At 38.1% G+C, this 15,710-nt stretch overlaps 1 protein-coding gene across 1 annotated transcript in view; it reads right to left on the bottom strand.

Annotated features, from left to right (window-relative positions):
* Positions 1 to 15,217, bottom strand: part of ADGRV1 (adhesion G protein-coupled receptor V1) — a gene marked incomplete at its 3' end in the record, with an annotated part of 137,614 nt that extends 122,397 nt beyond the window's left edge. The window contains exons 1-4 of the mRNA XM_035896618.1: positions 15,073 to 15,217; positions 3,590 to 3,774; positions 1,665 to 1,814; positions 558 to 653 (exon numbers count right to left, since the gene is read on the bottom strand). Coding sequence (XP_035752511.1) covers positions 558 to 653; positions 1,665 to 1,814; positions 3,590 to 3,774; positions 15,073 to 15,217 — 576 coding nt within the window. The remainder of the gene's footprint in view (positions 1 to 557; positions 654 to 1,664; positions 1,815 to 3,589; positions 3,775 to 15,072) is intronic.
* Positions 15,218 to 15,710: the final 493 nt, after the last annotated feature.

Below are 15,710 nucleotides of genomic sequence, written 5' to 3'. Positions count from 1 at the left end.
GGCAATAAGGTATAGCTTCTCTTTCTACTAACACCACTTCTGTATTATTGCAAATATCCTCCACACCACTAGAGTCACACCAGTGTCTTGTCGCAGAAGGTGTTATACCATGCATATATCATGATAGTGATCTCTCCAGTCGAGAGGTAAGGATGGGAAAATGTATATATTCTCAAGACTTCCAAATCGCATCTTTAGCTTTGCTACGGTATTGCTCCTCACTTCTTCCATGCTATATTAACATTCTGACTTACAGATGAGGGCGAGAGAGGCTGAACAACTTTTTAGAAGTTTTTTTTTAAGACAAGCAACACAGATATTCATCCACATGTGAGGGTCTCAGGCTATGTTTCAACACCTGAGGGTGTATTGAAGTATTAAAGCTGTGTATATGTATGAATTACGTACGTATGTATGAATTACCTCTAGAGATGTTTTCAAAGATGTAACTCAGAGTCAGTTTTCAAGGGATTCAGTTGAACAACTAACCAGCATCTTTGAAAATTTCACCTTTACACTTTCTAAAATTTTCATATATACCATATAAAAAGCCATACCATGTTAAAAGAAATTATTCCAAAGGCATTGTCATTTGATAAGATTGTTACAGTGACAGATTTGGGTGAGCCAAGCTTTATCCTTGCAGATGGTTTCTAAAATTGACAAAATAAAGCAAGATATTAAATACGGTAATGGGCAAAAAATGCACATTTTGATTTTATTGTCTTTTAAGAGTAAATATTAGCCTATGACAAACTGTATGTCTTTTTATTATACAACAGAAATTATTTAAAAGCAATGGACTGCACCAAAACAATTCATAATTACTGAAGAAATACACTCTATACAGTCAACAACAAAGTGCTTGAAACAAACTTTGTAAATGATTAATCACAGTTTGACAATCTACTAATGGCACCATAGCAAGAAGGAACCAGGTATAAAACCTGTAGCACTGCCAGGAACTCTGAAGTGGTTCTTTTTTCCTAACATTTCTATAAAACTGAAACCTTGAAGCCATTATACTGAGATACCAGCTAAAGGAAACAAGACTTTACAGTGTTGTAAAAATGAGCTACTATATCTACAAATCAAAGGAAGAAGGAGCGGAAAATATGCATTTTTCTGTTCACTGCAAACATCCCGAGATGTGTAATAATTGACAATAAAACATGTAATGTATCTTTGCTGAACTGACATCAAACCTAGTCATGAACTAATGTGTGACTTCTGTGAGACAGAAAAATATGAAGAGACTTATTGATAAGTATTTTAAAAATTGTTTGTTTTCTGGAGGACTGGAAGTCATCCTCTTTCTTTTGCTACTTCCACCCTCTCTTCCAGGCATGGTCTATGCAGGAAAACAGGAAAGGCTGAGTATCTCTTCACAATCTGACTTTTCAAGGCTCTAGTACACCTTCAAACACCCACAGCTGAATGCAGTGCCCGCTGAAGTGTCAAGCTATGTCTACACTGCACAGCAACATCACATAGAGACAGGAATGGCAAAACCTAAAGAACAGTAAGCACCATCCTGCCTAGTCTCCAGATTCAGACTCACAAGCAGTACGACTACACTGAAACCTATGGACTACCATTCATTTATGTCAGATTACCCACTGTTTTCTGGGGAGCAGATAAATTGAAAAAAAATTGAGACTTACCGGTAGTGTCAAGTAAAATGTGAATGTCTCATCAGCCTCTGGAAGATCATCATCACAGACAGATATATACACTGTTCGGTTTGTTTCTGTATCGGGTATAAATGTAGCTGCATATGTGTCAAAAAAGTCTCCTGTGTTTTCTCCATCAATCTGCAATAAATGCACAATTGAATGCCACCTCCTTCTGTAATATTATCCTGGACTCATTCAACAGACTTCATTCCCTCTTTGCACTTAATTCTTCCCGCAGTCTCCCCTGCTGTCATACAGTTAATTTGTGGACAGAAGGTATAGATAATAACCCCTTGTATCCATGCTCAGTAACCAGGGAAAAAACCAAACCAAACCAAACCAAACACGACATTTTATTCAGAGCCATTTATGACTTTCTTCCTTGCAACTGGGTGTCTTTTGCATAACACACCATATAACCAGGTTTTTAATGGAAAAGCTGTTCCTAGCACAGGTCTGTATACCTCATAATACCTGAATTAAACTTACTTTAAGATGTAACTGCCCTCTGCCTTCCTGTCTCTCTCTAGGGACTGGAAGGAGCCTAGGCACTTAACCTAGATGAACATTTTTATTGCCAAAGTTGGCAAGACGAGGCCTTCTATAACGAAGAGCCCTGCTTTCATTTCAAACCACAAAAGAAAATCTTACTGATTCTACTGTAAGGTGGTCAGAGGAGAGATTACAAAGGTTGTAGTATGAAGACTAAAGTTAAGCTGGAAGCTGAGACTAAATGGAGAGAAGCAACTGAACCAGCACAGCTGCCACCCCTGAAACTACCATCCTTATAGGCACTAAAGGTTTGAATGAACTGCTGTGAAAAAGGCTATTCTTCACCTGAGAACAGTAAAGTTAGAAGTTCGGGGGAGAGGAAACAAAGTATGGAAGGTATTTTTGTGGCTCTCACCTATCACTGGACATATTGGCCACTATTTTTTAGGTATGTGAATGATCACTAGACTTACCAAAAAGCTCTTAGAAAAACAAGCTATAAACATCTTCCTCAAAATATTCATGTGAGAAACAAAATTTGGGATTTTAGGTCCTTAATAAGGGAACTAAGCCACCCAGCCTGTTACACCAGCAAAGAGCACTAGTTTCAAAGTACAACCACATTTTCTCAAGGTTTTCTCCTCAGTTGTTAATAAAGTGTGAAACACCTACAGATCAATCTCTATTCCTTGTAATTTCTAAGACATAAATTTTTCATATTTAGTTATAGGAGAATAAAATATTGTGCAGGAACATATATAGCTTCTTTTGTCTACAGACTGCAGAAATTCATAAGCAGTACATCTTCCCCAATACACTGCTGTGTTCTCATGTGGTACTCACATCACACAACGTCTTACTCCATACCCATATGGTATAGCACACTGTAAGGGATTTAAACTTTAAAGGGAATGCAATCGAGATCATAGTTAACAACAGCTAAGAAATAATGTAAAAATACTAACTCTGATCTCCCAGTGAATTGAACAATGTAATTTTTAAAATTCATATGGAAATCTGACTGAAACGGTGGAGTAGCTATTAAATTGCAGGTTCTAAAGTAATCTGGAAAAGGAAAAATCGCTATACATATCCACATTTTCAGCATGAACTCACAGCCACAATCAAAATCAAACAAGAATATCAGTTTGTACTTCTACCAGAGCAGCAGGAGCTGGCCCCTTGAGATGTTTATACCAACATTTTGAAACCATAGATGCAGCCAGCAAGAATTTGCTCAGTTACAGAAACTGGGTGTTGCTTCTTCAAAGCCAAGCATTGTCCCAGTGAAATATCACCCTCCATTTCACTGGCTTGATAAAAACATAGGCAACATTCAAAAATTCAGAAGGATATTAATTTAATGAATTAATTAATTAAAATTATTATTTACTGATAATATAACTGGCATAGTTTCTTACCGACACAACTGCTGTGATGTTAGCAGGCGCCCCTGTCCTTTCAATTACAAGACGTATAACAGTTGTACTTGTTTCATTAACTACAAATTCTGTTTGTCCACTGAACTTGACTTCTGTTTCTCCAGATGTGAAATGAATGAGTAATGCTAAAAGCAAAGAAACTAACAAAAAAGCAGAGGGCATCCCTATAGATAAAGAAAAGAATAATTAAAAATGGTGAATCTAACATATATAAAACATTCCTGGTTGACCTTACCAATGCAGTCAACCCTTCTCAACCCTTCAAATACTGTGATTGTATTGTGAGCTTCAGAAATGAGACAAAAACATGCACAGCTCTCATCTATAATCACGTCAGATAACGTAATTATCATCTATGTCTAATTCTATTTTCATAATTTTCATCCAGTGATTTTCTAGACAGTATTTATCCACTTTCTTCAAGTGGAGGAATAACTAACTTCTTTTAAGAAAACACAATGACATTGCCACAGTTGTTTTCATTTTCAACTAGCAAATAATGAGCTTAAAGGTTGACAGTTCTATCTTCACTTTTCTTTGCTCTCCTGATTCCCTTTAGAAATAAACATGAATTGGCAGGAAGGGTGAAGGGTTGGATGCTTGCAGTCATCTCATAGACCATCTTCTGACATCTTCTGGACCATGAAATGTTATTAAACTTTTGCATATTTTCTTGAGATTCTTTTTACTGCTGCTCTTGCCCCATGCTTCTTTCATGTTTTCTTGTCGCAGAGAACCACTGTGGCACATATTAATGCCATTGTAACTTTTGTACAGCCAGACATTTATTTTCATTTGTTTCTGCAAAATGCCCAGTTTTTCTTTTCTGTTAGGATAAGATAGACTAAAACTAAGGTGGTTTATTTCTCTGACAGCAGAGTCCAGTCATGTAACCCAAAATAGAAGTTTAAGTTCCAGTGAAGTCATCAGGTGTTGATACTACAAAAGACACATTTTTAAGAGGCTCTGGCACAACAAATTTGGGAACAGCTACTATGTTAGGCAGAGGCTTACATCGTACAGTGCTGACCAGAACTGGGAACTTGGATGCTGGATGGGGCAGATTTCTGTCATAAGGATCTGAGCAAGTTTTGAACAAACCAAAAGAACAAAGTGGCGCTCTAAACAACAAAAAGCGTTACGGCATGGATCGTTAACGCAATTTCTTCAAGCAAGTTTCTTTTAATCTGTAGTCATTATTTTATAATGTTACTCTTTAAAATTTCTGTACAAAAGACACAAACAATATTTGTGTAATTACACATCTAAATAAAATGTCACTTTGCTTAAAATTATACTTCCAAGTGCTATGCTTATCAGATAAATCTGGTCAGTGACAGTTGGATAAACTGTGCAGAACATATATTAATGTTTGCATATCAATAGTATTTAAGCTCAGCCATGTTTGCAAAGCACTTGTTTCCATTATTTATGAGCGACAGTAAATTAATATTCAGAAAGAAATGGTCACTGAAACAGAAAATGTCATGCATATATTAAAACACACCTTTGTAAAGTGTGTGTCAAATTTGTAACCAGAATACATCTGAGGTCCAGCGCAGATTCTGAGCATTTTATGTACACAGTCAGGTAGCTTTAGTCTCGCACTGGTCAGAGAATAAGACAGCCTTCAGACCACTAAAATCAACACAGCTTCAAAAAGACTTTAAGACTTTGATTCACCTTACAATAAATTCTGTCTGGGCGAGGGCCAATTTTATGTTGTGAGGACTTGAAATAAACCGCCTTCAGGCAAGTTAAAGAGCAAAAATTATCCACAGACGTGACATATTAAAAAACTGTAAGTTGTAAGTACAGTCAAGAAAACTATCAGTGTCTCTCAGAATTCCTACAAGCAAAGACTGGTGAGATGACAAAATGAGCTGATTCTAATTACTCATAATAAAAAATTCACCTAAGTCTACTGATCATCACAGAGGGAACAGGCAAGCAATGACAGTTAAGTGCAAAAAATCAGGACTAGCCATTTTCCCTGCAAAAACAACTATGTATTTTACAACCTATCTGAACAGTGTTTTATTTCCAGTAAAATTGTCACAGAGTAAAATAATTTTGCTGCAGAGCTTGACATTGCCATAAACTTCTATTACCATGAACACAGTCCTCCAGTGGCTCTTACTGAGAATTCAGTTCCCAACAGACTTTTAGGAACAACGCTTGATTCCTACATATCTATCTATTTAGTAGTTCTAGTGTAGAAAAAGCTTACAAAAGGAAGCAGAGATAACACATATATATACATAAAACATCCAGGATTTAAAATTGTCAGCATTTCCAAAGCTGACTGCATTAACTTGCAAGATGTTTTTGTTGTTTCTGTGTGGAACTGCTCTGAAAAATACAAACCTTCAAGCTGGAAAGAGAACAGTTGTCTAACCTTTGTAAACTCTGAGACAATTACACTGTCTGCAGATGCAGGCATCATCCATACTAAACTGAGGAATTTGTTGACCTTTTAGCTTCAGCTGTTACCTTGTCATAGACTTCGCAAATATCTTCCCACGGTACATGCTTCTAGTAAATAATACTGAAAACATGATCCCTGAGGGCAAGATTACAAAGTTTAGAATTACTTGAATTCTATTACTTCTACTAGAGAGCATTCTAAAACTATAGGATTACTCCTGTGGAACAAGAGAGGTTTCACAATCAGACCATCAATTATTTAGCTGGTGCGTATTCTTCCTTGTTACATTATTTGTACTAAGATTTACTTTGCACAGCCTGCCAAAAGTAGTTTTTACTCTGTTTATATAAGCTGAACTCTGAAAATCATTATTTTTTAAAAGTTGATGTAATATAGTAAAAATAAATCAAGTCTTGGAGAATGCAGAACAAATTTATTCAAATAGCCAAAAAGATATTACAGGTCATAGTATTTTACTTTATTAAATATGAACTCACTTTGTACACTAAATTACTACATAAATGTATACGGGAACACATTTTTTTCCTTATGAACTGCATTGCATAATGTTCAGCAGAAGCCTTTGCAAGATCAGGGATTAAAAAATGACCCTTCCCCACCTCCCTCACCCCTTTATAACGCTGGTGAGTTTAATTTTTATTTTTTTCAAGTGAAGCTGAAACTCCAGTCCTTGTTCACTGCTAAATTTTGGTAAACTATGCGTTTGGTGCATCAAATACACCCCACTGCTTCAGCTAAATGTTATCGAGTTCAGTACTCTCAATCCAGGATATTCCGTCAGGCTTTAAAATAGACTAATGTGCCAAAGTCATTTAAATATTTTTGAAACAACAACAAGCAGTGGAATATTGTACATCTTCAGAGTACGTATAAGTCAATGGACCAACTATTCTGGTACTACGTTCTGACTAAAGCCATTTCAAATGATGATTTGTAGTATCAGTGGTAGCTTAAAGCAATGCTATGCACTGAGGCCTAGATGATGTTTGCAAGGGGTTTAGAATAAAAGTTTCTGGCATCAAAACCAAAAGAAAGCACCTCTCAAAAATTATCTAGACATTTTAATGGTATTAAACATCTAAAAATCACATTCTTCAACCATATAACTAAAAAAAATAAAAGAAATCTAACTCAGAATTCTGAGTCATAATCCCTCACTTTCTTTTAGTCCATGTTTTTTGCCACGTTCTGAAGTGCATTTGTGTTTTCCCCGAAAACACAGAATCTTAGTGTAGAATCCAGCAGAGCATATATCGATTTCACACAGTAATTTCCACAGTAACGTCACAAATGACGCGAGGAATACCATTTCAATCTATCATCGAGTTGGAGCCAAGGAGAGGTGGGCTTATAAAACTGGCATTTTTCAGAACTGATGAATCACCAGGATTAACTTTCTTTTTCCGCTCAGTTTCTGGAACAAATTTCAGATGAAGATTTTAAAGTTTATAAAGAATGAGTGGTCTTTTCTGCAGGCTTCTGTAAAGAATGGGAAATCTTTTCTGCAGATTTTTACGCTGGCTTCTGAGCTTAATAAATCAAGACCCTTAGGAATGAAAAGATCTCCCAGCTGGTTTCATTGAAGGGTGAGGGAACCTACAGACGAGTGGCACATGGAGAGATCAAGAAGGGAAATGAAAGGGCTGCGAAACATTCCAAATATGAAAATAAATGAGCGCAAAATGCCAGATATGTAATGGAGAATGGCAAAAGGAAGGGGAGTTCACTAAGAAAGAAGCAGATGGAACAAGGATTTAAGTACCCTGTACCTCAGGCCTGCCATTGCTGCTCGGGAGAAGAAACAAGCAAGTACATTGACGCAACACCTCTCCCACCCAGCAGCTACAACTGGATGGCCACCACTCATCTTCGCCCAACTCACCGTAGATTTCCGAAGTCCACGGACACAGCACAGCAGAGCAAGCGCAAAAGCCTAGCACACTTTTCACGGCCCGTCCTTGTCTACTCCCCATGATTACAAATACCCAGCCAAGTAGAACATTCAAAAACTGGCATGCCTACTACTTTGCATTGAGTACAGCATTACAGCTATCAATGGTTGCCAGAGAGAAGCCTATTCACAGCAGAGATGTCAGCACCCAGCAGCATCTTTTTGTGAATACAATGGGAGCGAGATACATGTGCTTTTTCATATGTAAAGAGGAGATTCTCTGTAGTACGCTGGAACAGCACGGCGCAAGAAGTTTCACAAGGTCATTGCTCTCGCTGCACCTGTTGCAGAAACACATTAAAAACCCGCGTATTTTCAGCACTTTTATTTTAGGCATTCTCAGGACCACTGAAATCTACAATAGTATTGGAGAACAGCCTAGGAAAGCAGCAGGAAAAAAAACTTTGATTTTCTAAACTTCTTCTTTCTACTTTGTCATGATCCCAAATTAAGAGAGAAATACTTATTTCAGACTGGGGTTGTCGTTGCCTCAAGGTTCCCACACTTCACGCATATGCAAAGGCTGTGTCTGCAAAACTGAGCGTTTGGATGGTGGATATTACCCAAGGCAGTCGTTGTTTCTTTTTTGGTTTGGGCTTTTTTGTTTAGATGTGGGATAAGTCTCTCACTCTAATAGACTGGAAAATACATTGTTCCAAAGGTGCTATTGCAAAACATCTTCCTATATCCCTTTTTTGCCTTCAACCTGTTTCAGAGTGGATAAAGCATGAGAATTATAGTAAGGCACAACAAGTACTGCTTTGTCTGCACCCCTGGACTGCACTAATAGTTGCAGGACTGGGGCAAGAGTCTGTCTCGCCAATTTCCATGCACGTTCTTCAGTGTCACTGGATGCATTTGCTTCCAATTTTTCTCTAAGGTTTCCTGTCTTCCCCCTTATTACAGACATCGAGGTACCTGCCCATCATCCCCCTCCTTATTACTAACGTTGGAAAGTGCTAGGCAAAGCACAAATGCAGACTACTACATGCTGAAAATCCCTTGATCAGCTTTCATTGTCCTGAAGTTTTGGGGCTCAGCTGCTACCTTACCCACTCACCGCTGCTGCCGTGACAGAACAGTACTGCTGCGCAACCTCAGGTGCTAAGAAGATTTATCTGCATCTGAGATTAATGACACTGACATCGGTCAATGACTCTGCTGACCATTTGCTTTCTAGCAGTTGCAATATTTTTTAAAAGTCTTGTTTTCTATGGCCTCACGTAACGCTGAGAATGGCCGATTTAACATAAACTGGACAACACCTCCCTACGAAAATTCTTGCTCATTCCCTTGAAAAAGGCACACACCCTTCCACATAGACATCTCATCCTAAGGAAGAAAAGATGCTTAAAGCTGCCTGCCGTTGTATTTATATTTACTAGTCAGAAAGGCAAATCTATCATCACAGCCAGGAGCCAACACTGAAAGCCGTACATTTGCAAGGCGAGGCCAAGACAGGGACCTGATGAGAAATCCAAATCGTCTCACCCTGTTATTAGAGGTCACTGAGAGGTAAAAAGTTTAATAGGCACAGGGTACCCCTTGTAAATTTTCTGGCAGCTTCTTTCCACTTCCTCAGAAGAATTTGAGTGGATCTACACTATATCCTTAAATTTTAAGTTCTAAAGCATGCAGTCATCACTGGAGAACCAAGTTTTATCTCTTAATCCAGGTAATGCTACAGGCTTTCTGGGGTAACCGCCTGCTCTGCCTCTTCTCATTCTGAGCAGGGAATAAAGGGCAGAACTCTCAAGCAGTGCTGAATCCACCACTTGTGTTTGCTAGCAGCAAGTAGAGAGAACACAAGCCTCTTCTACAAACATTTGCAGTTACCTTATAATTTGCTGGTCAAACAGAGAACCAGACAATAATTGTGACTGGCTGTGAGATCCAGATTATTTTTACCCAGACTACCTCCAGTGAAACGACTTGGAGCTATTAAGGTTGCTTTATATTTAGAACAGAGATCAGAGTCTAATATAAACAAACTCTGGCTGAAATCTTCTAATTAATAGTGTTAAGAAATACACTGGTAGGAACCCAAATTTGCCCTAATTTGTATCAATAAACCAGCACTGATTTCAGCTGCAAAACTTCTAATTTACTTCATGCAATTGATGAAAATCTATCCATATATAGTTCTAACTACATACTGTAAAAAACCCAAGATATTATTTTGGAATAGTTCCACTTAGCATATAGTATAGGTTTAAGCAAAAGGTAAACCTAGTTTTCAGCTCCTCCCTGGAAAACCTTTTCCACCAATATAGCTCTAATGAAAACAGCAGACACCTTTCACTAATAGAAATGATTCTACAGGGTATTCCAGAATCAGGGTCTAATTTTTCACCGAGGCATTTTGCTCCAAGTCGGGCTTGAGACACTGCAAACACTCCTACTCTCTCTGACACGGTTTCTTGCACAAAAAAGCAAGCAGATTTAAAAAAACAAAACAAAACACAGCCAAACAAAATCAAACCCAAACAACCCAGCCATGAAGATGCTTAGCACTCCCAGCTCATGCTTATCGTAGAAATAACTGCACAGGATCCTGCTCTTACACACATGGAACCAGAAATCCAGCTGAGGAAGGTCTGTTGCCTTCGGTGAGGAATACCCATATATTCTACTTCAGTAAAGATCTGAAGTTTCACAGTAATTTCGGTTTGCGTCTCTACTTTGGAGGTTTCTCTCGTGCCCTCAATATTTTTACTTAACATACTTTTAGAACACGTGAGCTGAGGACAAAAATACTGCAGCTTCAAACACCTACTACTTGTCCTGAAAGAAGTACTATGGCCTGAATGAATAGCAAAAGTAATTATTTCCTTCTGCAGTATAGTGGTTATCTTTGTTATACTTAAAAAATACAACAACCTGTTTTGCAATAGTGCTTCACGTATAATAATCTCACAAAAAAAAAAAAAGATCTGTAAGGTATAGAACAGTAAGTTACAGCCTCATGGTGGGGATTAGATGGCATTTCAGCTATACTGACAGAGGAATTATTGCTATCCACAGTGGATTCTAACAGGTTAACACGCATGTATGAGGCAAAGAAAATTTTAATGTGTTGCCTAATTATAAGAATAATTGTGTCTGAATTTTGTGAGTTCATGAAACTGTATTATTAAATGTGAAAATCTGTATTGACTATATACGTGTTAAATTTAAGACATATCAAAATAAGCTTCATTTCTGCAGTTAAATGTATTGTTTTTATTAGACTGAGGCAAAGAATGTTGGTTTTATTACAGATCTGTATTTTACAAAGTCCCCCCAAAGGCTTCTTTCTGTAGAAGTAAAAATAGATTTGTATCATTTTCGAGAAGATGATTAGCATGGGGCCCTCACCCTAATCTACACTGTGAATTAATCTCTTAAATCTGGGCAACCTGCCTCTAAATGAAACACATGATAAAGTATTTATGTGGCGAAGAGAACTCCCCAAGCAAAATTTGTTTGGGTTCAAAGACTTCTCACGCTACCTTTATCATGTATTGTGCTTTCCTTGGCTTTCTAAACCTTTTAACCTATGTCACAATTTAATAATCACTATTTAATAATTATAATCATTCCCTTATTAACTGGGTATTTCTTTTCGTTCTTCTAAGGCACCCTGTAGTTCAAGACAAGGAAATCTCTTTGTTGATTAGTTATTTAAGACCAGCAACAATAACTATGCTGGAAAGAAAGGTGCTTTGAGAGGATTACACAGAGCTAGTTCTCAACAGCACCAAGCCGACAGCAGCAAATTACAAACCCAAGTACTTCATTGCATGTAACCAAATTGGCTGGTTGAAATGCTAATTGCCTTTCAGCAAAGCTAAAGGCAGACAGGGGACCCTGTGCTTCAGAGAATGACATGCATTTTTTACCCCACTTCTGCACCATTGTCTTGCTGAGAATTATTCAAAATCTATTCATAAAGGTAGCTCTTTTCCTAACCTTTAAAAATGTGGGAAATTTCTAAAGCTCTGACCAATACCTCAGATCTGTTGGTCTGCCAAACCCATACCAGATGGCTGAATTAAGGCCATGTTAAATCCTTAATGAAGCAAAGCTTGAAACAACTCAGAGCAGTAGCATACTGGACCAGTCCAGGATAAGTGACTGAGGAGAAGGAAGTTTCTTTTGCCATCTGAAAGTGAGAATCATAACTGTGCTCTAACTCATAAATCTACACTAGATACCAGATGAGATGACCAAACAAAAATCTCTTGGTGTATAAAAAGATATTCCTGTAACATCACAGAGTAGATTCTGCCTTCAGCTTGCTAAAAAACTCACAAACACAAAAGCTGCGATGAACATGGAAAGCATCTTCTCTGGGGCTTAATTTTGCGAGAGAAATATAGCCTGCCAAATAAGCCTGTTTAAATAACTAGAATTTTACCTACTTTGGTTTCTAGTGTCTAGTTTATGGTTTGGACTTACAAATTATTTCCGTAAAAGGAATTTAAACAACTTTAACTAGTTTTACAGGAAATAAGCGTTCGCCAATCTATGAAACAAAGTTTTTCACATTTTAAGCGTATTTCAGAACTCCTGGTTACCAAATTCTTTCTGCAAGCAGCCGCAAGTTCTCTTGTATGCAGTAAACTCTATCTTGAAAATGTTTATTGACAGAAAGCATTTTCCAATTAGATTATTCACTCAAAGAGTGACTTAGGCAAGTGAGGCTTTGCAGAAATAGCACCATTTGTGATCAGAGTGAAAAAAGTTACAGTGGGTCCACCTGGAATAAGTTGAATGGCCTCTGACATTGATTCCTCCTGTCAATCTTTTTTGTCTAGGAAATGGTAATATAGCTCCTATTAGACATAATTCTTCAGTGTCTAGAACTATGACAAATGCCTACAAGCAACAGCAATGGTCCTGTAAGCTCAGATTTGATGATGGAGATGTCATAGAGCATCTGAGTCTCAACAGACACCAAAAGAAGTATTCAGAGAGTACGTATGCTAATTTCCAGTGAAGAAAAGTGTTACACTTGCCATTATATGCAACAGTGACTATACCCAAATCGGGCAGTCTTGCAGAGCTGAAACACAAGCCCAATTTCTACAAATGTGTAAAAGTAATCAATAGCATTATACATGTAAAAATAGTTATGTACATTATTATATCTGTAGGAGGTCAAGGCCTAATACTCCCCGAGCAACGAATTCTAGCATATTCTTTGCATTTTCTCTCGCTCACCTACATTTTCGTATTTCTTAGTGAACAACTAAACTGACCCAATACCAAGAACTCACTGGAAGAGGCTGGCCAAGAAAGAGAAAAAAAAAAATCAGAGAGCAGGGTTATCCAGCAATAAAATGAAGCTAAATTGTATCAGATACCCTATCTCAAATAATAGCACAAGTTGAACATACAGTTTACTGTTTTGATGCTTCCAAAACCACCACAGGCTAAAAAACTTCAGATGTAGTTGAGACTAATTTTAATTCTCCCCTTCTTCAAAGTGCGATGCAAAGACATACTTTTCCATCAAGTTTTCAATGCAACATTCGAAAACTAAAGTTTTCTTAAGTTTATAGACCATTGTGATGCACTTTTAAAAATACAGTAATTAATAATCACCTTATCATTACCATGCTGTAATTCTGAACAACCATGGTGGTTGTGTAACAATATCAAAGGTGATTTGTGGGTCATCAATATTTTTTTCCCAAATTGCCATAAATTGTTTGTACCCCATGTCTGAGATCCTTACAGACCACTGTAGTGGTATTGTTTAGTACCAGAGTCTAAAGGCATATGCTTTCATAGCTTTTCCAATAGTTCAGTTTCAGTCATCATATTCACGTGTTAAGTAAAATATGCGTGTAAGCACTTGCAGACATAAGCACTTTTTTTTTTTTAATGGAATTCCAAAAGCAAATAAACCCCCCCTGTAACACAGTAAGTTTAAATAACAAAATTCCACGTATATTAGGGGTCACAATAACAGGTTATGATTTAGACCTGATTCTGAAAATTTCACTCAAATAAAGCTCACAACATTTTCCAAGGAAGTGTTGCACTGTAGGTCTGAAAGCATAAGGATCAATCTCATTCACCAATATCAACTTTTTAAAACTCATCCAGTATTATTTTTCAGCCTTAAACATTCCGACAGCACAAACAAACTGCCCAGCACTAGTTCTCACAAAAGCAAATATCATTTTTCCCATTGATGTCCACGTGCCCAGGACACAGACCACAATTACCAGCTAATAAGCATGTGCTCCCATTATCGACGTTAATTAGTTCACTCAGATGCAAATTTAGTAAATACCACTGATTTCTTCATGTAAAGCTATTAAAACACACAAGTGTATTATAAAGCTAGTAAACTCCAAGTTAGAAATCAATAACCACATAAATATTAGTAAGGACAACAAATTAGAAATTGAAAATTGTACAGCCTTGAAATATGTTGAAATAGTTTCTACATTATGAAATATTTGGCCATTTCAATTCTAAGCCTAATAGGACACAAATTATTTTATTTCCTCAGGAATCTGGTTCTTCTTTCCACATGGAAACACTGAAGACATTTAGTAGGAGAAGGCTTGTTTTGGGCTTAGGGGACAGATAGACTAAATATGTCGCATTCTACCTTCAGTTATTAAACCACCCTCACGGCAGATTCTCGAAATGCTCAGTATTTAACTGAAAGACCCACTGTAGAAGGTATGTGCAAAGTATGACCAGAAAAAGCACTTTTGGCCTCTATATAATGAATAAGATTTTTTAAAACCACGTTGTTTTCACATCTGCAGTGTAAAGCAACCATAGACTCCCTAAAAAACAATGATTGATGTTTGACAAGCAGTTCTATATGCATTTGGATCTTAACTTTATCTGGGCCAGCCAGAGTAAATTATGCAATGTCTTACACAGAATCAGCATATCAAAACGAAGAAGCACGAGCAGTATTTCCAATTGTAGTCACTTACATGTCATATTTTAATTATTAACTCGTTCAAAAACTCATTCTTCATTAGATAATGGTTTGAAAAACTCATTCTGGCTTTTAACTCAGTCCCCTTTGCAATACACAATGCATACGCAGCCGCTCCGCTTCTTTTATCCTCACCTCATTTAAACAGTCAAATGAACGTTTTGTGCATTTTTGAGAGTTAAAAATCGCCAGCGAGGACGCTTGAGGCAGAGTTTCATCCTGATACGATTCCCCGAGAACAGGATTTTCCATCGGAAAGACTATCGTCTCCACCTGCCCTGCTCTGCAGAGCAGAAAGAGGAGCTGCTGGAACAACAGAAACCTTAGCAGGCTCTCAGTATCCAGCGGACGCTCGCGGGCGTGCGACACGCTCGCTGTCTGCCGATGGCTAAACCCCGTCCCCGCCGCAACAGGTGCTGCTGGCGGAACAGAGCCCTCGCGCTGGAGCGTGAACACCCCCGCCGCCGATGCGGGATGCTTCCAAAGCAGCTACCGCTCGAAGAGAGAGACAGCAAAACCTACCTAGACCCGGGGACACGGGCATCCGCGCCTTCTGGGCTCGGCCAGCCGCCTGCACGCTCTCTGTCACTCACGCATTATGCATTCCCCGCTCCTACTCCTCCCTCCGCTCCGCGCAGCGTCCAGCACTCTCCTCCCTCTCCCGACTCCTGCTGCCTTCCCGCTGCTGTGGAGATAAAAGGGGGTGGGATGGACGAGGACAAAATTCCTTCCCACCCCAGCAATT

This window comes from Egretta garzetta, unplaced genomic scaffold (assembly GCF_000687185.1).
Source record: "Egretta garzetta isolate BGI_Z169 unplaced genomic scaffold, ASM68718v1 scaffold136, whole genome shotgun sequence".
NCBI lineage: Eukaryota > Metazoa > Chordata > Aves > Pelecaniformes > Ardeidae > Egretta > Egretta garzetta.
This window is presented reverse-complemented; position numbering and strand designations above follow the sequence as displayed.